The 24,257-nt window shown below is 42.1% G+C and overlaps 1 protein-coding gene across 2 annotated transcripts in view; it reads left to right on the forward strand.

Annotated features, from left to right (window-relative positions):
* The window catches only part of SLC23A2 (solute carrier family 23 member 2), a 144,784-nt gene that overhangs the window by 37,082 nt on the left and 83,445 nt on the right, over positions 1-24,257 (forward strand). Inside the window, exons 1-2 of one of the 2 annotated variants that reach the window (XM_055431912.2) lie at positions 1,385-1,573; positions 16,687-16,933. In XM_055431912.2, coding sequence (XP_055287887.1) covers positions 16,826-16,933 — 108 coding nt within the window. In that variant the 5' untranslated portion in view covers positions 1,385-1,573; positions 16,687-16,825. Of the gene's footprint in view, positions 1-1,384; positions 1,574-16,686; positions 16,934-24,257 lie in introns of those variants that run through there. The other variant, XM_055431922.2, reaches the window with a different exon arrangement.

A 24,257-nucleotide genomic window follows, 5' to 3' on the forward strand; every position in this document is an offset into this window, starting at 1 on the left:
GCAGTTTCACTTCTCTTTATTGCTTCTAAACTAATTCTGTGCTTTTTGTTTCCTCATAATTCTTCCCCACCCCAGCTTGTTGTCTCTTGGTCTTAGACCATTTTCTTCATGTAATTGTTTGATCCTGTTTCCTGTGTTTATACTCAACTGTCTTTTTTTAATTATTATTCTTTGTTCCTTTTTTCCAAATTGAAATTTTCTTTTGGTTCCTGCAGTGGAACTTTTCTGAAGCTTGTCTTCACAGAACATCCTGATTATAGTTCTTGTATTCAGGATACTGAAACTTGAGTATTTTTTCCATAGGCTAGACACTGGTTTAGCTCACCTTGGAGCAAGGGACTACCTGGGCTTGTTGCCTGGTGGGTTGAATGTGTCACATGTCACCTGTGTTTTGCACACTCGCAGTTGTGATCTCTTGCCCCTGAACAGTTGAAGTGTTTGGCTTCCAGCCATCCCTCTGGCTTCTGCTATAGCTTCTCCCCTAGTCCAGTGGCATCTTCCTCTTATGTTCATTGCTGATTTCCTTAAGATTACTCATGAATAAGTAACACTTAATGCTGCTTTTCTCTCCAGAAGTTGTCCTGCTCCCTCTTCTGCTTTTATCTCAGGGAGCTCATCTTCCAAGATGCATCTTCTGTCTGGCTGTTCATCTCAGTTTCTTGGTTTTCTGTTCGAATTTGGGAAGTGCTGTGGTGTTGGCAAGATGAAGGCTAGTATTTGTCCTCTCACAGCAGAGGTGAGGTGCCCATTGCCCAGGTTTTGGCAGTCCTTTGGTAGGTCAGGGCTGGAAAGGACAAAGTCTGATTGCAGGTGCAGCTTCTTCCCTTCCAATGTATATCTGCCCCTTTCTGTGTCTTCATGGGCACTTCCACTGTCTGGTGGGGCCTCTGCAGCTGAGAGGGCATACAACAGGTGCCACATCCAGCTGGGCCCCAGGGGTTAACTTTCAATGTAACAGTTATTGTTGGCTCTGCCTGTCATTTAATGAAGAAATCATACCTTCAGATATATTTTTAATCTCTGAAAGTCTTTGAGTTTTGAAAACAGTTGTCTCTGGGCCCCTGATTGGGGAAATGAAAAATGACCCCCCCCAAAAGAGGAGTAAAATTAATCTCCCTTTTCACTGAGCAGAAAGCATTGTGGGTGGACTTGTTCATCTGAATGGAAGGGGTTGGAAAGATAGGTTTTAATTTTCCTTATTTGTGTAAGTTTGAGAAATGTAATCCCAGCAGTTGCTTGGTTTCCACAGTGGTATCCAGCCTGCCACATAGAAACCTGCTACAGGTTGATGGTAAACAGACCATACTGGAGGCATGCAGTAACAGTTTGTAACCAGGTGGTGGCTGTTGTGTAATACAAAGTAGGTAGCATTTCTGACTAGGTGGGGTGGTTATACAATTTTGGTGAGCCTCTGTGGGTTATAAAAACCGAAGTTCCTTCAGCACCTGAAGCGTCTCATGCTGAGGATCAGAATGATCCCATCCTTGAGCAGAGCCCAGCACAGAATTGCTGGGTGGGGGCAGTGAATACAAAGTATTTTTGGGAGATACTACAGTAAGATTTCATTCTTCAGGTAAGACAGTTTCTTGGTACATGAGCTGTACTTTGGGGAATTAGTGTCTGCGTCTGTATGTGTCTGTCTGTGCATCTGAGTTCATGGGTGTCTGTTTCCAGGCATATGCATCTGCGACTGTGTGTGCCCCTGTCTATGACTGTGTGCTGGTTTGGGGCGGCGGGGGGGGGGATTTTTTTTTTTTTTTGGGCTAATACATGGCTCCGTAGGTGGGTCAGGCACCTATAGCTTGAGTTTCCCCAGCTGGGTTACTAGAAAATCTCCAAAGTCTTTTTTGGTGCTGTCAGACATTATTTGAATATTAATAACATTAACATTTATGCAACTCTTAGAAGACAGTGCTCTTCATTAAATATGTGAGACTGCCAATAAAAAATCTAATCTGCAGTAATTAAAATGTTAAATTCAGGGAATTTCCTGGTGGTCCAGTGGCTGAGATTCTTGAGTTCCCAATGCAGGGGGCATAGATTCCATCCTTAGGTCTGTCAGGAAAGTAAGTTCTTACGTGCCAAGTATCTTGGCCCTCAAAAAGTTAGATTCAGTGTTTTTCAGGTGCTCATTTACCTTATTCTCTGAGTGAGGTCCAGTCCGGGGACTTTCAAGACCTTGTGTGCTCTTATATACAGAATTTTAGGGGTTTGAAGAAAAATAAGTACACAGACAGCAAGGAACATAGATTAAACAAACCTCAAGGAGAGCTGGAGCCTCTTTTATAGCTGAATACATCCATTTTTTAATTCTTTTAATGTTGTGGGGGTGTAAAAATGTCAGGTTTAGACACCAACAAAATTCATATATCTGTGCCATAGGATTCTAAGTAATTGCAGTCTCTGTATCAATTGGATGTGGTTCTCTTTTCTTTCTTTTTCTTCTTTTTTAAATAGGTTAGGAGGAACATGCTCGTCTGAAGGAAAAAAAAGAAAGGTATGGGATGTTTATTGAAGGTCAGGAAAAAGGCTCCCATTTAATGAAAGTTAAGGAAAAGCTGTTTCAGTCACTGTGTACTTGATGTGAGTCTGGAGAAAAATTAGTGTCCCAGCCCCAAGTATTTGCAGTGCAGTGTGGTTAAACCCTGGTGTAGCTTCCCTGGTAGCTCAGATGATAAAGAATCTGCCAGCAATGTGGGAGACCTGGGTTGAGAAGAGCATGACAACCCACTCCAATATTCTTGCCTGGAGATTCCCATGGACAGAGGAGCCTGGCAGGCTATACAGTCCATGGGGTCGCAAAGAGTAGGACACAACTGAGGGACTAAGCACATTCCGCTATTCAGCCATCAGGTAGTTCATCAAGGTAGGTGAAATTGCAGAGTGCCCCTTTTCTTATCTTGGGAGAGTCTGTGAGGAGGGGACAGAACTCTTAGTAAACTGGAATAGGGGGCAGCAGGGGTGAGAGAAAAAAATTATGTAGAAGAGATTTGCAAATGGGATTTCTTCCAGATTATAGGAAGAGAGCAGGTAGTTGAGAGAAGTAAGTGAGCCAAAGTCCAGCAAAACAGAGCAGATATAATGGGTAGTCAGGAAATTAGGGAAAGGTGGAGCTTGACCTCTCTCTGCAGGTGCAAGAAAGAAGTTTTGTTTTGGCAGCTGGGGCGGAGGAAAGGTGAGAGCATTCCAAAAATGAATGGATTAGTCTGAAGAGTAATTGAAGGAGAGAGCTGGTAAGTCAGTTTGAGCTTGAAGCATCGAAGTGCTGTTCCCAGCACATGAACAGTGCCTTCTCTTCTGCAGTGGGGGCAGCGGTGGCAGCAGCAGCTCGAGGTGACAAATGAGTCATCAGCTGTACTGGAAAGTGAGGATGAAGCAGGAGCTGAGGTGGTACTGAGGGGGCACAGAGTTAGCAGGGCAGGGCCATCCCCTGGAGATTACTTGAGCACTCAGGGTTGCTGTTGTACTGGAAATGGGGGGGGACCTCAGATGACAAAGGTTACTTGGAGGTGTAGAAGTGTTTTTTTATTCCCTGATGGTAACTGGGACTTTGCTCTGCTGCTGCTGCTAAGTCGCTTCAGTCGTGTCCGACTCTGTGCGACCCCATAGACGGCAGCCCACCAGGCTCCCCCGTCCCTGGGATTCTCCAGGCAAGAACATCTTAGGCGTTTACTGGCAGTTCATCTTAAGAGCCTTGTTCTGTTAGTCAGTCCATGAGGGAGTAGGAGCAGTTTTCATGCTCTCAGTGATCAATGTGTTTGCCACTTCCCCTTGGCTTTTGTCCAAGGGTATGTCAGCCTCTCTGTACCTCAGTTTTCGAAACTGTGGGGATAATAACAACCCCTCCTAGAATTTGAATCAAGTTAAGTGAAATTATGTTTGTATCTTGGATATGATAGGCAGTCAGTTTTGCACATTTTGTCATTAAAATTGCATGTAAAATTAACTTTTCAGTGCCCCTGTACATTAAAAATAATATTAATACATTAAAAATAGTGTTTCAGTAAAAAATATCATGTGTACAAAAAGTAACATGTTAAATCACACAGTAGAAGTAAATGCAATAAAATGCATCTTGATTCTGCTTGAGTTTTCTCAAATATCTATTTAAATTTTAATTCTGGCCCACAGGCTAGACCTTCTCCTCTGTTACCTCTCCCTCATCTTCTCTCTTTTCCCAGCCGTATGTTTTCCTTGAACAAACCTGGAGAGCAGGGAATAAGTTTTGTTTTGATTGTATCGCTAACTGGCGCTTGGAAAAATGCTCAGGTTTTCTCCATATATTTGAATGCCTTTTATGTGATGAATACTGTGTCCCTGCCTGGTTGGGGAGCTGGACCAACAAGCTATGTACCATGGAAACAGGAAAGTGGAGGGACAACTAACCCAGGAATACTTCCTATAGGAGGAGGCTTTTTGAGCTAAGACCTGGGAACTGTGCATGTCAGTATGGTTCGCATGGGTAGTATTTGGGGCAGGAGAGGCACAGTGAGGATGATGGATCTTAAGGTCTTATAATTTTAAATAAAGTTTGGGGAAAAGATTTCTGTTGGATGATACTAGCCACAGCATCTGACATCTACATTAAGTCAGAAAAACAGAGAGCAATGATAACTTTGTATTTTAGAGCCATCAGACTAACAGAACATCAGTTGCTTTGTCCTCGTACTGTAAACTTGACTCCAATTTTCCCCTAATGGAGCAACCGATGAGTCATTGTCTTTTCCAGATAGCATGACCAACAATTTTCATGACTCAGGCTGTGTGTAGACTGACATCAGCGAAACAGCCTGTCTTGGGCTGGATCTGAGCTTCTTTAGGATTTAGAGTTTAGTGGACTAGAGGTTATTCTGTACCCAGGATTTCGCAGGCCATGTCTCTGGAAGAAACCAAAGGGGTCTTCTGCATTCAGAGAATACTTTTTAACATCTATCATTTTATCATTTCATCGTATGCTCCAAAAATATTTGCTTTGAATTAGGAATGGTCTTCCTCACTCACGTCACACCATAGATGTGCCAGGAATATTTGCCATGTCTATCCAATGGCTTTGTGTCCCCTCTGTTGAGGACCCTGACTCCATTTTTAGGTGATTCCTAAGTAGTCAAGCCCCTGGAGAAGGAAATGGCAACCCACTCCAGTATTCTTGCCTGGAGAATTGCATGGACAGAGGAGCCTGGCGGGCTACAGTCCATGGGGTCACAGAGTCAGACACAGTGACTATCACTTACTAAGTAGCCGAGCAACATTTGTCCCAGGGCCTTTCCCTTCCAAGTTCCCTGTAGGCTTGCACCATAGGCTTCTCGTAGGTCCTGGGGCTCCTGAGGTTCTTAGCAGGTGGTTTCTGAGATGAAATCTGGCAGCCAACCCTGATTCCCCTTCAGAAAACCAGGTTCTATTTGACTTTTTAAAAATTCCCTTCTTGAGAACAAATTGATAAACCAAGACAGTGCTAGAAGCTTACACAACTCATTGCAATGTAAACAGATACTGTCTTGAATGCAGTTACTGAGGTGTTTTGATTTAGGGCTCTGAAAGATTTTAAAGAAAGGCCACTCTGAAGCCACGATTCTGGGCACTCTCTCCATTGTTAAGGCCAGGTGATGTTCTGTTTTGTTATCAGTGTTGTCATCTTGTATCACTTTGGCAAATTATTTTTGTGAGTATGTTAAAGTTCAGCAAATAACATGTATGAAACTGAGTGCTTGAAATATGCCTTTTGTGTCACTGGGCAGAGCTTTCGTTTACATCACTGACTTTTAGACTCTTTTTGACTGACCCACAGTTTTTACCTTGATAAGGGTTACCCTTACCTTGTGAGGTATGCTCTGAATTTTCTGTATTCTGTTAAATTTCATTGTTCTACAAATTCTGGTTGAGATTAAGTTGATTTCTTGGCCCATTAGTGGATGGTGACTTGCAGTTTGAAAAATAAGAGCAAGAGTTCTTAAGAGTGTTTTGGAAATGACTGTAGAATGATTCCCACCCCCACTAGTTACAGCCTGTGAGCCTAACTGTAATCACAAGATCAAATAATAACCACTTCTTACAGGTTCATTTCATTACTGCTTAAATGGAATAATGATAGCTAGCCAGGGTCAGAATTTTAAACTGAATTTTAAACCCTAACGCAAGACTCTATGTTAGGCAACCATTTAAGTTATTAATATTTAAAGGGAGTTTGATCACATACAAGTTGAGGATATTTTTCCCAGTAATCTTTCTTTTGGCTTGAATTAAAAGTATTTAGGTCACATGTTAGCATTTAACAGAATTTAATGGAGAGCCACAGTTCAACTATAATCCCCTAATGATAGGATTTAAGCAGAGAGCCAGAGATTGACTTTTAAAATGTGCTTTATCATTGAACCTGGCTGGCTCTGAAAGTTCTTGTTTGTGTCTTTGGAAGGACCAGACTACTGCTTGGCAAATTCAGGTTTTGAGTTTACTTATTCCAGAGTTTTCCTTCTTGGTCATATACTCTCACCTGTCTAGATATGTTTCTGCTCATAGAGAGCATAGCTTGATCCCACCCCAGGTTGCCCAATCCAAAGGTGTTGATCTGACCACTAGCATCAGAACATTTGTGCACTTGTTAAAAATGTCAGCCCCAGATTTCAATGCAGGTCTATGGAATCAGAATTTGGGGGAAGGGACATTTTTTAATGTTGGTAGAATGAGAGTTAATTAAGTTTCTTTTCTTCTAAAAAAATTTTTTTTGAGCCATAGTTTATATACAATAAATGGAAGAAGTGAAAGTGTTAGTCATTCAGTTGTGTCTGACTCTTTGATCCCATGGACTGTAGCCTTCCAGACTCCTCTGTTCATGAGATTTTCCAGGCGGGAATAGTGGAGTGGGTAGCCATTCCCTTCTTTGGGTATCTTCCCAATCCAAGGATTGAACCTGGGTCTCCTGCATTGCAAGTGGGTTCTTTACCATCTGAACCACCAGGAAGCCAATGAACGGAGCCACCAGAATCATAGCTAAGATATGGAACGTTTCTGTCACTCCATAGGTTCCTTCCTCTGCCTTTGGAGTCCCTTCTTCCTACCTTTGCTCTGTAGGCCACCATTCTCTGCTTCCAGCCACCAAAGATTAGTTTTGTCTATAGGGAATCAGGCAACACATCTTGTGTCTGGCTTCTTCCACTCAAAGTAGTATCTGCCATTTCTCCTTCTTGTTAGGTACATCAATAGTTGCTGCCTTCTAACTGCTGAGTATCCCTTTGTTTGGACCCACCATGATTTGCTTATCTGTTTGCCTGTTTATAGACTTTTCTGTGTCTTTAATTTGGGAATGTTATAATAAAAACCCAGGTCTCCTATGTTACAGGCAGATTCTTGAGCCACAGGGGAAGCCCAAGAATACTGGAGTGGGTAGCCTATCCCTTCTCCAGGGGATCTTCCTGACTCAGGAATTGAACCAGGGTCTCCTGCATTGCAGGCAGATTCCTTAGCAGCTGAGCTACTAGGGAAGCTCTGATAATGATAATAATAATAATAGCTTTGAATATTTTTCTGCCAATATTTGTATAGAAGGAATCTGTATACTGAATAAGATTCCCACTTGAGTTTTAGGGATATGAACCACTGATTCTTACTCTCTATTCTTTTCTTTCTTATTCTGTGTCATTTTGGAGAACTGTAGGTTTTGTATCTAGATCAAATAGTGGATTTGCTGTGCAGTTGTGGTTTCAATGTAGCATTTATTCATTGCCATCTTTTTGGGGTAAATGTACCTCATCAACATTTGTTGTGTATTAAGAACTCCCAACCCACCTGACAGGGGGCTTCCCAGGTGGCACTAGTGGTAAAGAACCCACCTGCCAGTTCAGGAGATGTGGGAGACTCGAGTTAATCCTGGGTTGGGAAGAATCCCCTGGAGGAGGGCTTGGCAACCCATTCTAGTTTTCTTGCCTGGAGAATCCCGTGGACAAGGGAGCCTGACAGGCTACAGTCCATAGGATCACAAAGAATCGGACACGACTGAAGAGACTTAGCACGCACACACCACCCAACAACCTGAAGGCCATACTTACTCACAATTTCTCAAAGGCTATACATGAACCTCCCTGCTATAGGGATCCCTGTCAGACCTATGTTGTGCTGTGGCAGGAGATTCAAGTCTAAGAAATTACTATTTGAGGTGGGGTTTTCTCTGTGGTTCCAAGTGCTTGATGCTATTGTGTGGAGAGGCCATCCAAGAATTGCAGGCTGCCCGACCTGGAAAACTGAATGAATTATAACCAGTTGGTGCTGCTGAAATTTGAAGGAACCTCTGGCAAGATTGAAAAGGTACTATTGAAAGAGTTGGCATTTGTAGGTGTAGCAGGATGCAGGAGTCTGGAGCCTGGACCTTTGGTAGTTGTAGTGTGTTACGAAGAGTTCTGAAGAGATGTGGGCCAAACGGAAGGCTGGTCTTGGACTGACAGTTGCTTTTCAGTCAGGTCTGCTAAAGCTTTTTGAATATAAAGATGAAGTGTTTACAGGGGTGAAATGGTAAGTCATTGTTGAAGGAGTTGACACTGACAAGGGAGAAATGGTCAGATAAAAAAATACAGTGCAAAAGAAATGATCACTGACTGAATAGCTGATGAATAGCTCATGAAATAAACATTGATTTAAAATTGTTATTCTGCTTGGAAACTTATACATTATGATAGGTAAAATACATAGCCAATGGGAATTTGCTGTGACTCGGGGAACTCAAACCAGGGTTCTATAATAACCTAGAGGGGTGGGATGGGGAAGGAGGGGACACAGATATATGATGGCTGATTCATGTTGATGTTTGGCAAAAGCCAACACAATGTTGTAGAGCAATTATCCTTCAATTAAAAATAAATGCATTTAATTATAAAAAATTGTTATTCTGCATTTGTGCATGATTATTGGTGGCCTGCCAATGCTGAAGATGCTCGAGATGCTCTATTCCTGGGTTGGGAAGATCCCCTGGAGTAGGAAATGGCAACCTGCTCCAATATTCTTCCCTGGAAAATTCCGTGGACAGAAGAGGCCGGGGGGCTATAGTCCATGAAGTCACAAAGAGTGTGGTCACAAAGAACATGCACACACACACACACACCCTCATGACTAGAGACACACATGCACACACACACCCTGATGGCTAGAGACATACACACACACCCCACACACACACACACCCACACCCCACAGACACACACACCACACACACACACACACACACACACACACTACACACCCTGATGACCAGAGAGCTGGTGGTTCAGTCTTTAGGGAACTGAAAGATTTGTTGAAGATCTGATTATTTTACTTTTCTATTTACTTATAGCAGAATTTCCCAAATTGCTATTTTCCCACCTTGTTAGCACTACGTTTATTGAGGTTGATTTATTATTTTTTTGAGTCTATAGTGATTTCTTACTTGCTCTACGGTAGTGATTTTTAACTTTGGCTGCAGGAGAGTTAAAATCCAGATGCTCAGGCTGGGCAGTCCTATTCAATAGACTCTAGGTAATTTTAAAGTTCTTAAGTGGTTTCGACATAGAGTCATGGTATACCTCTCTTATTGTCAGTTCTCTCCTTCACTTGCTAAGTATAATTTACAAATCCTTGGCTTTTCTCCATGCTCTTCTGACAACAAAAATTACTTTACAACTTTAAACATGAGAACTGTATTCTATACCACTTTGCTTTGTGTCCCCTTGATAAGGAGAAATGATCACTTCTCTGGATTTCATTCTTAATATCAGGGAAGAACTGGTTGCTGATGTGGCTCTTGGGGGAGAAAGTGAGCATAGCTTTCATTGTTAAGTACATAACTTTAGGAAATACAGAGGAATAAGAGGAAGAAAATAAGTCTTTTGCTGTCACACCAGTCAGCGTTACAGTTAACATTTTGGTGTGTTTATGCATGTGGCACACTTACACATACACAATGAGTTATTGCTGTACATACTGCTTTTCTCATTTTTTAAATTGCTTTTAATCCTTTTCATTCATTGTCTCATTTTAGAAAATTGATATTGTTATATATTACTGAGATCTACCCTCTTAATGAACTTTTAGGTGAACAATACATTATTGTTAACTACAACAGATCTCTATAACTTATTCATCTTGCATGATAAACTTTATCTCTGCTGAAAAGCAACGTCCCACTTTCCCCTCCCCACCAGTTCCTGGCAACCACCATTCTACTCTCTGCTTCTATGATTGACTGTTTCAGATAACCTCTTACAAGTGGAACTGTGTGGTATTTGTCCTTCTGTGACTAGTTTATTTCTATTAATATACTGTGGTTTTTTTTAAATACCAGTTTTCTTATATAACTTAGGGCACACATTTCCCCATGTCAGTCAGTATTTCTGTGCTATCTTTTTAATGGCTATAGTGGCATTCCTTTGTAGGATCATACCATGGTTTGGGGCTTCCTTGGTGGCACAGTGTAAAAGAATCTGCCTGCCCGTGGAGGAGTCGCAGCTGATCCCTGGGTCGGTCAGGAAGATCCCCTGGAGAAGGAAATGGCAACCCACTCCAGTATTCTTGCTTGGAAAATCCCATGGACAGAGGAGCTTAGGAGGCTATAGTCTGCAAAAGGGTCAGGCATGACTTAGCAATTAAATTGCAACAACAATCTCTTACATCACAGATGAATTTGATATTGACTGTTAATTTCCTTTTCCAAGATTTATAAAAGTATTAAGCAAGAATGATTGTTACATTATATGAAAGTGAAAGTCACTCAGTTGTGTCTGACTCTTTGTGACCCCATGGTCTGTAGCATACCAGGCTCCTCTGTCCATGGAATTCTCCAGGCAAGAATACTGGAGTGGGTAGCCATTCCCTTCTCCAGGAGATCTTCCTGACCCAGGAAAAGAACTGAGGTCTTCTGTTATATTATATGATTTACCTTTATTATTAATTTTTAGCACCATTTGTTCTACATATTTTGGGGCACGTTTAATACATGTGCTAAGTTCAGCACTGGGGATAGTGCCTCTTGTTCTGTACTGTCTGGCTGAGTAGGTAGACATTATCTTGCTGTGTTATAACCATCTTTATGGTTCCCAGATGCTATGATGAAGTGTGTTGATCAGAGGCAGGACTGATGCAGTTACCCTGAGGGAAATGGGTGAGATGAATGTGTTTGGAGCAACAGCATGTGCAAGGGCCAGAGGGCTGGAGGAGGATCTGAAGCCACCAAGGAACTAACTGAAAGATGGAAACCACAGCATAGCAGGGTCAAGTTTCATAGTAGGCTTCACAGTGGACCTGAAACCTCATTAAAGAATTTGGATGTCATTCTTTGGCTAATTAGGACACCATCAAATGGTATGGTAGTTTCTGTAGCATGGTCATTCCTGCTGCAGTAGAGCCATCGAGATGAAACAAACAGGAGGCTTTTGTGCTGTTGAGTTGATGGTTTATGCAGTGGAAGTGCACATATTTGGGAGTTCGTCTGAGGAGGGCAGGCTTAAGCTCTGGAGAAGGAGCTCTGCCATCTTGAAGCTTATGTCTTGTTTGTATAAACATTGTTAGGACAGGAATACTGATTTAAAGTTTGAGTTCTGCTGCTGCACTGCTTATACCTGTGTGTCCTTTGGCAAGTTACTTTTAATTTCTTTGAAGCTCAGTTTCCACTTTTATAGAGTTAGTGTGCCTATCAAGTAGTAATTTTTGTTTATATAATGAGAGGTAAGAGATGTCTCTGGCACCCATGGACACATAGCTGGAAAACTACTGTCATTATTATCGTTTTCATTATTGGTGAATCAGACCTTTTATCCCTCAGTCCCATCTTTCCCCTTGTCTTGGGCTCAGGGACAGGATAGCACTTGTTTAGTCGCTCAGTCATATCCGACTCTTTGTGACCCCATGGACTGAAACACGCCAGGCTTCCCTGTGCTTCACTGTCTCCTGGAGTTTGCTTAGATTCACTCCATTGAATGAGTGATGGAGTATGCAGATAGCCCTGGCGTTGCTTGCTCTCTTTGTTTTGCACAGAATAGGAAGAAGGATCAGTTGGGCACTGTGGGAGGACACTTTCCCATTTCAGGGTTTTTGGCAGATTTTGCCTTCTGTTTTACCAGAAATTCTAACATAGACCCTAAGCTTCACTGTTTAAAATGTTTTGCTGCATTTGCCTTTGGGCCTTGGCATTTCCCCACTTGAAAGTTCAACTCTACACATAAAAGACTCTCATCTCTGGTTAGTGCATGGTTTCTGGCCTTGAGGCTATCTTTATAAGTCTTGAGTACTTTGCTGTCGAGTGCTTTGTCATTTTGGGACTTTCAAGAATATATTTTTATTTTCAGTGGTCGCTGTCTTCTCCTTTTCTTCCTCTTCTTCCCTCCGTTTGTCCATCTTTTTGGACTTTGCAGCCCTCTGCCCCAAAACCTTTCTCAAACTTCCTGTTCTAATCTTTGGCCCCCAAACCTTTTATGCTCACTTGGGTCTATGGCTTTAGGACTTCCAAAGGCTACTGTTCCGTAAGAGACAGGCAAAAGGGAGTGGATGGGTCCCCTCAGTATAGCTTGTGTTGTTCAGTCGCCCAATCAGGTCCCACTCTTTGCAACCCCATGGAGTGCAGCACACCAGGCTTCCCTGTCCTTCACTATCTCACTATCTCAAATTCATGTACACTGAGTTGATGATCCATACAACCATCTCATCCTCTGTCGCCCCCTTCTCGTCCTGCCCTCAGTCTTTCCCAGCATCAAGGTCTTTTTCAGTGAGTCGACTCTTAGCATCAGATGGCCAAAGGGTTAGAGCTTCAGCTTCAGCCCTTCCAATGAATAGTCAAGGTTGTTTTCCTTTAGCATTGACTAGTTTGATCTCCCTGTGGTCCAAAGGACTCTCAAGAGTCTTCTCCAATACCACAGTTCGAAAGCATCAGTTCTTTGGCGCTCAGCCTTCTTTATGGTCCAGTTGTCACAACCATACATGACTACTGGAAAAACCATAGCTTTGACTATATGGACCTTTGTCAGTGAAATGAGGTCTGTGCTTTTTAATCCGCTGTCTAGGTTTGTCATAGCTTTTCTTCCATGGAGCAAGTGTCTTTTAATTTCATGGCTACAGACTGTCTGCTGTGATTTTGGAGCCCAAGAAAATAAAGTCTGTCACTGTTTCCATTTTTCCCCTCTCTATTTGCCATGAAGTGATGGGGCCGGACACCATGATCTTAATTTTTTGTATGTTGAGTTTTAAGTCAGCTTTTTCACTCTCTTTCACCTTCATCAAGAGACTCTTTAGATACTCTTCACTTTCTGCTGTTAGGGTGGTGTCATCTGGATATCTGAGGTTATTGATATTTCTCCCTGCAATCTTGATTCCAGCTTGTGCTTCATCCAACGCAGCATTTCATATGATATACTCTGAATATGTTAAATAAGCAGGGTGATCATATACAGCCTTGATGTACTCCTTTCCCAATTTTGAACCAACCTATTGTTCTATATCCAGTTATAACTGTTGCTTCTTGACCTGTATACAGGTTTCTGAGGAGGCCGGTAAGGTCATCTGGTATCCCCATCTCTTTCCAGAGTTTCTTGTGATCCACACAGTCAAAGGCTTTAGTGTAGTCAGTGAAGCAGAAAAAGATGTTTTTCTGGGATTCCTTTGTTTTTTCTGTGATCAAGTGGATGTTGGTAATTTTATCTCTGGTTCCTCTGCCTGTTTTAAATCTAGCTTCTACACTTAGGGCTTCCCTGGTGGCCCAGTTGGTAAATAGTCTGTTGCAATGCGGGTGACCTGGCTTTGACCCCTGGGTTGGGAAGATCCCCTGCAGAAGGAAATGGCAACCTACTCCAGAATTCTTGCCTGGAGAATTCCATGGACAGAGGAGCCTGGTGGGCTACAGTCCATGGGGTCACACAGAGTCGGACACGACTGAGCAACTAACTTTACTTTTGTACATCTGGAAGTTCTTGGTTCACATACTGTTGAAGCCTAGCTTGACGATTTTGAGCATTACCTTGCCTAGCATGTTGAGGTAAGCTCAATTGTGCAGTAGTTGTAGTCTTTGGTCTTGCGCTTCTTTGGGATTGGAATGAAAACTGACCTTTTCGAGCCCTGTGGCCACTGCTGAGCAAATTTTCCAAGTTTGCTGGTATATTGAGTATAGCACTTCAACAGCATCATCTTTAAATGATTTTAAATAGCTCAGCTGGAGTTCCATAACCTCCACTAGCTTTGTTTATAGTAATGCTTCCTAAGGCTCACTTCACTGCACACTCCAGGAAGCTTGTAAGGGTCAGTTAAACATTGGGTAGAGAAATGGAGTACAGAGTACTTGATGAAAAGTGGTCTTGTCCAGATGGAATTTTATCCCTCTCTGTTTCTGGAGATGAGGGCCAGTGAGGAGGATTGGCTCCTGGAATGGATGTATACATCTGAAACAAACATGAAGATAAAATTAACCTAGTAAAATAAATGTATTCTGTATTAAAGTCCTGTCATTTTAGCTAAAGTTAACATGGGTTCAGTTCAGTTCATTTGTTCAGTCATGTTTGACTCTGTGACCCCATGGATTGCAGCACACCAGGCTTCCCTGTCCATCACCAATTCATGGAGCTTTCTCAAACTCATGTCTATTGAGTCAGTGATGCCATCCAACCATCTCATCCTCTGTCATCCCCTTCTCCTCCTGCCTTTAGTCTTCCCCAGCAAGTAGAATAAATGTATTCTACATTAAAGTTCTTTCATTTCCCCTAAAGTTAACTTGGGTAAGTGTAGATTTGAAAGCTCTGCTGGCGTGCAAATGGCAGTGGGGCTGGATGTAGAGCAAAGAGGTTATGTTCCCTCTGGATGTGACTCTGGCAAGTAGTCTTATAAAGACCCAACAGTTTTCACCATCCTCTTTGCTTGTCCTATCATCTGGAAAACATAAGGTCTTGGCCATGGTAAAAATCTGTCAGGGTCTCTTCAGGCAGATTTTATTAATATATTTATGTATGCTTGTTGTCACACTCTTTTTTTGGTTCAGATCTTGGAAAACTGATGGATGGCACTGGCCAAATCACAATGTAGAAGACTGATGGATTTGGTTACATAAAAATAAAAACAGTTCTAAAAGATCATTCACAGAATTCGCAAGCAGGCAAAACGCTGGACTAAGATATTTGCACCAAATATAACACAAATTATTATCCTATGCATTCTACACAATGTTTAGCAGCACACCTGGCCTCCACTTATTAGATACTAGTAGCTATCTCCCAGTTGTGATGACCAAAAGTGTCTTCAGACATTGCCAGACATACCCTAGAGGAAAAAAAAAAAATCACTCCTCACAGAGAGCCACTGCTTCAAAGAGTCATGGATGTTATGTGAACAAGAATGCAGAATGTGGATGAACATTTAAGCCAAAAGAGCCACCTCAAAAATTTTTGTGTTTGTGTACCTAGGTCTATCCCATTGAGGCAACTTGATGTTCCGGCATCTATTTCTGTTATTTTCCCTTCTTGCCCTTTAACTGTTGAATTCTCAAATTTTGTGTTTGCTTATTGTTTATATTTCTGTTTTTCTCCAGCCTATCCAAAATGTTTGTTAATTGAGGGGTCTTAAGAAAATCCCTTAAACAGAAGGTTTTCTACTTGTCTTTCCAGACTTCTTGTAGGCCTGCCTTCTCATTTGCAGGACAGCTTGTCTGGCTTATTTATTCTCTGTGGGAAATTAATTGATGCTAAGATCTGACATTGTTCTAACCTGAGTGCCAGTGAATGTTTCCTGGCCCTTCTCACCTCTTCCTGCATGCGGTATTTTTTTCTGTATCTTAGGGAATTCCCTGGTGGTCCTGTGGCTAAGACTTCACACTTTGACTGCTGGAGGTGTAGGTTCAATCCCTGGTTGGGGAACTAAGATCCATACAATCCTAGTAAGTTGGCTGTGGCTGAGCTGTCTAGTATGATCACCGCTAGCCAAACTTAAATTTGATACAAATAAAGGTTCAGTTTCTGTATCTGCACTAGTTACATTTTAAAAATAATTTTATTTATTTATCTATGGTTGCGCTATATCTTTGTTGCTGTGGGCTGTTCTCTAGTTACTGCAAGTGGGGGCTACTCTAGTTGCTGTGTAGGGGCTTCTCATTGTGCTGGCTTGTCTTGTGGAGCACAGGCTCTAGGGTGCACAGGCTGCAGCAGTTGTAGCTCCTAGGCTGTAGAGCACAGGCTCAGTAGTTGTGGCACACAGGCTTAGTTGCCTCGCGGCATGTGGAATCTTCCCGGACCAGGGATCACACCCATGTCTCCTGCATTGACAGTTGGGTTCTTTACCACTGAGCCCCCAGGGAAGACTTGTGCTTGTCACATTTTAAGTGCTTAGTATCCTGTGACTAGTGACGAATGTATTGCACAAGACAGGATATTTCCATCATTGTAGAAAGGTTCTGTTGGATAGTGCTGGACTAAACGATAGATACTGTAATGCAGACAGAGAAACCCTCTTCTATTTTTTTCCTCCCTAGTATTCTGGTATTTTTGATAGTCAGTTTTGGTGGTCCCCCTCTCCAGAGGGTGGTTCATAATCTGAATGACTATAAATGAAGGTGGATGAGGACTTGAAAAGTGATTAAGTAATGGGTTTTTTTAATGTTTGGATATAACTGTACTCTGACTTTCCTGTGCAGTAAACACAGTGTCTGTGTGTCCCGTGTTGTTTGTATGCTTGACATGATTTGGCTGCTTTCTCTTTTTCTAGGTGCTAAGAAATGGCACTTCTGGGGCTCATCTATGCCTGAGAATCAGCACTGGAAGAGCTGACTCTGATCCTGGGCTCCTTGTGTCAACAAGCCTTAACTTCCGACCACTTCAGTCCCCAAGCTACTCTTTTTCTCTTAATGATGGGTATTGGTAAGAACACTACGTCCAAATCCATGGAGGCTGGAAGTTCAGCTGAAGGCAAATATGAAGATGAAGCGAAGCACCCATCTTTCTTTACTCTTCCGGTAACAGCATTCCCTGTCTTCCTTTCTTCTTAAGTCACTCTAAAGTAGTTTCTGCATTGAATAGGATTAACATTAATACTCCTGTTCTCAGCAAAGGTTAAGGCAATTGAAGAGCAAATGCTTTTCACACAAGATAGTCTTTGGGAACCCTGTTGTCTGACAATGGTTTTGGCCTGCTCTCTGCCTAGAGTCACTTGATGGGATTAACTCCAAGAAGGAAGCATGCTTTGCTGTGAACATTGTAAAACTGGCCCAGTGTTTACTGTGTACTAGAGGAGAAGGCAATGGCACCCCACTCCAGTACTTTTGCCTGGAAAATCCCATGGACGGAGGAACCTGGTTTCAGTGCATGGGGTCGCAAAGAGTCGGACACGACTGAGTGACTTCACTTTCCCTTTTCACTTTCATGCACTGGAGAAGGAAATGGCGACCCACTCCAGTGTTCTTGTCTGGAGAATCCCAGGGATGGGGGAGCCTGGTGGGCTGCCATCTATGGGGTCGCACAGAGTCGGAAACGACTGAAGCGACGCAGCAGAGGATATTGAAGGCTTAATTTTATCTCCAAAAATGTGTTTTTATGAAATAATCTGTGACCCAGCTTCAGAGTTGTATTTCAAGGTGGGAGGATGAATGAATGCATTCATTGTTTGGAACCCAAATGTCCATGACTTGTATTATGGTAATAGCATCCAAGATAGTGATATTTTACCTGGATAAGTGATATCAGAAAAGTCAGATAAGGTTGATGACACGCATTCTTTATATTCAGTGCTAATATTATTTTTCAGATGTAGGATTATGACTTGATGTGTGTAAAGATACCTAAAGTGTTGCTTTAAAAAAGATAAGAGCTCTTTAGAGGGATCTTGCCTCAGGTTTTTTCCCCCTTAATATTAGAAATGGTAATGTCAAGAATACCATTCTAGGATTCTTTAAAACAGGGTCCTGGAATTTGCTTCGCTGCAAATGACCAGTAAGAAAGATATGAACACAGCATCTTTAAGTACATTGGTTGACCAAATCTACAGTTATAGTTTGATTTTTGGTCTGTGAAATCAGAGAGATGTTCCACTGATTTTGTAAGTGGTGTTACTTGTTTTCTTTCTTCAAAGTAAAATTTTCTTTTATACTGAAGGCTTATCTAGAGGAAGAGAGAAATCAGGTTTCCAGGTTTAAACTAGAGCATCTTTGAAAAATGAAAAGGAAAGTTCATGCCTGGGTTTTGACTTGTCTCTCCTGCACCATTTGCTCAGCAGACCATTTACCCTTACCCTGCCCTACTTGAGAGACAAAAACTTTAGTTCACTTGAGTCTGCTTTGTCATTATGGTCTAGGGTTTTAGGCTTATTTTAGCATTCAGATTGTGATAGTGCACAGTTAGTTAAATTCACCAATATATGATATCAGTTTTCATATTCACTGTTGTTTTTTGTATCCCTCTTCTTCTCTTTGTTCACTTGTCTTTTAAACCATGAATGGTCACTGCCTTTTTGTTTGCACTTCTGAAAATAACTGTATTTTGCTCTGAACTCTTGAATGGACTTCTGTTAACTATACAGTAAAGCCTCCCATTCTATCTCCATTTTCCTTTAACTGCTTTCTTACGATTTATTTGTAAGTCTTTTTCTAGTGCTTCCTTCTGGCTGGATTCCCCAGTGTTATTTTCCAGCTTATTAATTCTTTGTGTACAGTTGTGTGTCTATGTTGAACTTTTATTGCCATGATTGTATTTCTTATTTCTAAAGTTACTATTCAGTTTATATCTGCCTATTTTTGGTTCTTAATTTCTTATGTGTATGTGTTTTAAAATGTTTGTGCATTTTAAAATGTACAAATGACCCTAATGTACTATTTTTCTCATTGTTCTATTATACTTTCATCTAGTGTTAAATCCTCCTGTTTCTTTTGATATTTTCTTCTCTCTCCCTGCCACTCCCTGCTTCTCTCTCTATAGTTTTGCCTTTTCTTTTCTTGGGTCCAGTCCAGAACCTGGTCTTACAGTGGGAGGTCACTGTCTTCCCCCAGTGGTGCAGACCATGGCGTGGAGGAGTGAGGAGACCTGCTGGCCCTTGTGCACTGAACCTGGTTCTGCTCCTCCCCTTGTGCGAGGACCCCTGAGCCCCTGTTTCCCCATGGAAGTTGCCTGACTAAGGTCCTCCAGGTCCAGAGCTTCTTGGGTCCCAACATCCACCCATTCATTGTTTTATGTTTCTTGCCTGTTTGGAGGTTTTCCAAATGCTGTTGTTTTTTTAGGGGTGTGGTTGGGAAGGAGTATTCCTCAAAGCGTTAATTTCCAGATTCATTTTCACCAGGTGTACAAGTACATGGGAGCTGGGAATATGGATATACTATGTAGTTAGACATAAAAATAATGTGAATATAAAGTTAATTTAACATTCGAGCAGTTTCATTTAGAGATGTTATGGAATTTTTACTTTATTCTTTGGCTATAAAAGTTAAGCATTAAAAATGGAGAAGAAAAAGAGGAGTAATAGAGTTGAAATCAATGGGATTGAGCTACTGGGAGGAATATGACATATCAAGGGGAGAAGCTGTGAAAATCAGCATGTAAGCCACCAGGATGACTTAGAACAGGGATGCCAAGAAGTGTGTTAACATGGGCTGCCTCAGTTGAAATAGAAGAAGGAAAACAGATGAAAACAAAAGCTTATCCAAAAATGTTTATGAAGAAATAGTTCATGTGTTAGAATTTGAGCTTGTAGAAAGTTTTGTTAGAAAATATTTTGTAATATAATAAAAATAGGAAGAGTATGCGCCCTTATTTAATCAGTAGTTAAATTACTTACCCTAAGAAAACTTAAAGAATAAGATAAAAGACCGTTTGAAAATATTTATTATTTTTATTTATGTGGCTGTGCTGGTTCTTGTTGTGCATGGGGGATCTTTGATTTCCATTGCAGCATGCAAACTCTTAGTTGCATCACGTGGGATCTAGTTGCCTGACTAGGGGGATCAAGCCTGGCTCTTGCATTGAGAATGTGGCGTCTTAGCCAGTGGAGCACCCTAGTGGGATTTTGAATCTCATTTTGAATGACTTGTTGATAGGGCAGAGGTAGGGGGTTAGGTTAGAGCTGGTCCCTTTTTGACAGCCAGTTGGTAGGATTATTTTGGTCACTGCCTCTCTGCTCTTAGGACATGCATCTGTCTCTCCTTCCTCATTCAGGGACCACAGTGTCTGCACACTAATTTCATAGAATCCGATAGTCTTAGAGTTGAAAGTGGCTTTAGAACTTTCGTAATGGTTCTGTGGGAGAAATGTAGGGCTTTGCCCCAAGCATCTAGCTAACGTGATGTGTTAAGTTTATCAGTTGGATCACACAGGCTTTTGTCCCCAAGGAGTTCACAGCCAGGTGAGCAAGATAGGAATTGCACATGCATTGATCATCTGAGTTTCACTTATGTTCCTGGGGATGGTCTTCTAAATAAAGAGTTGGGAGTGGTGGTGATTTAACTGCTTGTAGTTGATGCTCCAGTGGGAGCAGTGGTGAAAAATGATACTCAGTTTTGTTTCTTACAGCTACTTGTCAGTGTTAGCATCTGACTGACTTTGTGGTTCTGGTTGTGTTTTTGTTTTCTTTTCCCTATAATGTGGCCCCTCGGTGTGTTTGAGAAATGGTGTGTTGGATTAGAGGGTTAGTCCTCCTAAGAGAATCTCTAAGCCAGTTTCAAATATAGGTGATTTTTTTCTTCTGACTATATTCTCTCATGGAAAATGTGATTGCATTAGAAAAAGACAGGTGTGGGTAGAGGTAGGAGGTGTTGAGGTGGGGAGAGGACCCTTGGCTATGTTGGTCCCTGGATGCAGTGGCAGCTGAAATGGACCCTGAAGTGAAAGGAGGCAGTGTCAGAACATGTCAGGATAGTGGAGCGGGGGAGCAGTTTGAGACAAGTCAGGGGTAGAAGAGTAAAGGTGTGGAGGATGGTGTTAGAACAGTAGGCTGGAAGCTGAGATTCCCGGTAGTTCCTGAATGATTGGCTAAAAAGTTTAGAAGTTTGTATTCTATCAGTAAAAACCTCTCCAAGAGTTTTGACCAGGGGAATAACCTAAAAGGTTGTGCTTTAGAACACACTGGAGTTGGGCACAAAGAGAAGTGTCATTTTAGTCAACTCTGGCTGCTGTAACAATTTACCATAGACTGGGTGACTTAAGGGTTTTCCTGGTGGCTCAGATAGTCAAGAATCCACCTGCAATGCAGGAAGCCTGGGTTCGATCCCTGGGTCGGGAAGATCCTCTGGAGAAGGAAATGGCTACCCACTCCAGTATTCTTACCTGAAGAATTCCATGGACAGGGGAGCCTGGCGGGCTACAGTCCATGGGGTCTTAAAGAGTCAGATACAATTGAGCAACTAACACTTCCACAGACATTTATTTCTTACAGTTTTGTTGGAGTCAGGGAAGAAAAAACCAGCACATTTGGTTCTTTATGGGGACTCTTCTTGGCTTGCAGACAGCTGCCTTCTCGCAGGATCCTGACAAGACTGAGAGAAGAAGCTCTGGTGTCTCTTCTTACAAGAATACTAAGCCTTTTATGGGGGTTCTACCCTTAAGACCTTATCTAAATCGAGTTACCTTTCAAAGGCCCTACCTTCTAATCGTGTTGGGAGTTAAGGCTTCAACATAATGAATTTTGGGGGGACAAAACATTCAGTCCATAACAGATACCTGTTGCAGTTCTCATTTAGCAAGTATTTATTGAACACATTCTGTATTAGAGGTGGCCCATATCTATGCATAAAACCTTCCAACTTACTTTTTGCCCTCAAGTAGTGGGTGAGCTGGAGAAGGAAATGGCAACCCACTCCAGTGTTCTTGCCTGGAGAATCCCAGGGACGGTAGAGCCTGGTTGGCTGCCATCTATGGGGTCGCACAGAGTCGGACACGACTGAAGCGACTTAGCAGCAGCAGCAGTAGTGGGTGAGCAGGAGCAGTGAGTGGACAGTTCTAGCACAGTAGAGTGAGCGTTGCAGTAGGAATTCCTAGAGCATACAATTGGAGCCGACTGGAAGGGCCCTGGACTCTTTCGGGGAAAACTGGCTGGGGTGAGGACAGGTTAGGACAAGGAGTCAGGGAGGCTTCAGAGATACCAAAGTCTTAAGTGTGGGTAAGTGCAATAGGAATGGAAGTGAGGCTGATAAGAAGAGATGCTGAGATTTTGAGAGCTGAGAGAGAGGAGAAAGTTAAGGGTGACATTTAGACTTATATAAAGGGAACTGGTTGCGTGATGGTACTTTTGCAGAAAAGAAGGAGTACAGGGAAAATCATAGATTTGGAAGATAGGGGAAGATAGAAAATATTGGGTTACATTTGAGAAATTGTGGATTTGAGATGCTGATGAAATTCCTGCAGACACCGGGGCTGTGGAACTTGAAGCACAGAGAAGCAGGGGTGTAATAATAATAATAAATTCTTTTGAAGACATGGGGCTAAGGTGGCTGGTGGCTGAATCCAAAGAGAGCTGGCATGGGAGGAAAGGAGAGTTGAGAATTTTACTGTTGGAGATGCCTACCTGTGGGCGTCTTAGAGCCTTGGGACAAGTAGAGCCTTGGGACAAGGACATCACTGCCTGCCATGGCCTTACTTCATCCTGGCTTTCCAAAATGTAAACATTGAAAAGTAACCAATAGGGCAGCTCTGCATTTTTTTTTTTTCTCTAGCTCTGTGCCACCTCTAGATTCTCTAGCTCTTGTGCTATTAGCACAGTAGCTGCTAGCCATATCTGGCTATTTAAATGCAGATTAATTAAAATTAAATAAAATATAAATCCAGTCTCTCAGTTGGACTAGTCAACTTTTTTTTTTTTTAATTTGCTAGCTGATCAAGCCCTTCCTTGACTCTTAAAATTCAGGCTTTTATTTCCTTGTTTGCTTTGGAGTTAGAAGTTGAGCCTCAGGCTGACTAAGACATCCAGAGGCCAGTGTGCTGGGGTGCAGGGAGGTGGGACAGTGGGAACAAAGCTGGCTGTTACTCAGAACCAGGTTTGGTGATGGTCTCAGGCGTGGGTTGCTGGGGGTACATGTGGTCAGGATCTTGGGGCATCCTGTGTTAGGTAATTGCTTCCTCAAATGTTACAGGTGCTGATTTTAAAAAAATTCCTATGGAAGGAAATAAAAATTTATTTTATTCTTAAAACAAAGACTCATGACAATAATGAGAGAAAGAATAAACCATACATAGAGGACAAATAATGAATAGATCACATTAAGATCAAGAGACATGCAAAGCCCCAAGGTTTATAGAAATTAGGTCATATGTTGATATTAAATAGGAGAAAGATAGTAAAAGCTTCTCCATATCCCAGGGGAATCTTGTTAGGAAAGTTTGTGGTTTTGGAGGCAGGGTGCTGCACTCAATATGCCAGCAAATTTGGAAAACTCAGCAGTGGCCACAGGACTGGAAAAGGTCAGTTTTCGTTCCAATCTCAAAGAAAGGAAGTACCAAAGAGTCGGGAAGATCCCCTGGAGAAGGAAACGGTAATCCACTCCAGTATTCTTGCCTGGAGAATCCCATTGACGGAGAAGCCTGGTAGGCTACAGTCCACGGGGTCGCATAGAGTCAGACACGACTGAGCGACGGAACGGAACGGAACTGCATAATTGCACTCATCTCACACGCTAGTAAAGTCATGCTCAAAATTCTCCAAGCCAGGCTTCAGCAATATGTGAACCATGAACTTCCAGATGTTCAAGCTGGTTTTAGAAAGGGCAGAGGTACTAGAGATCAAATTGCCAACATCCGCTGGATCATCAAAAAAGCAAGAGAGTTCCAGAAAAACATCTATTTCTGCTTTATTGACTATGCCAAAGCCTTTGACTGTGTGGATCACAATAAACTGTGGAACATTCTGAAAGAGTTGGGAATACCAGATCTCCTGACCTGCCTCTTGAGAAACCTGTATGCCGGTCAGGAAGCGGCAGTTAGAACTGGACGTGGAACAACAGACTGGTTCCAAGTAGGAAAAGGAGTACGCCAAGGCTGTATATTGTCACCCTGCTTATTTAACTTATATGCAGAGTACATCATGAGAAACGCTGGGCTGGAGGAAGCACAAACTGGAATCAAGATTGCCGGGAGAAATATCAATAACCTCAGATATGCAGTTGACACCACCCTTATGGCAGAAAGTGAAGAGGAACTAAAAAGCCTCTTGATGAAAGAGGAGAGTGACAATGTTGGCTTAAAGCTCAACATTCAGAAAACTAAGATCATGGCATCCTGGTCCCATCACTTCATGGGAAATAGACGGGGAAACAGTGGAAACAGTGTCAGACTTTGTTTTTCTGGGCTCTAAAATCACTGCAGATG

Source organism: Moschus berezovskii, chromosome 15 (genome assembly GCF_049115385.1).
Source record: "Moschus berezovskii isolate FMDL1 chromosome 15, NW_MosBer_1.0, whole genome shotgun sequence".
Taxonomy (NCBI): Eukaryota; Metazoa; Chordata; class Mammalia; order Artiodactyla; family Moschidae; genus Moschus; species Moschus berezovskii.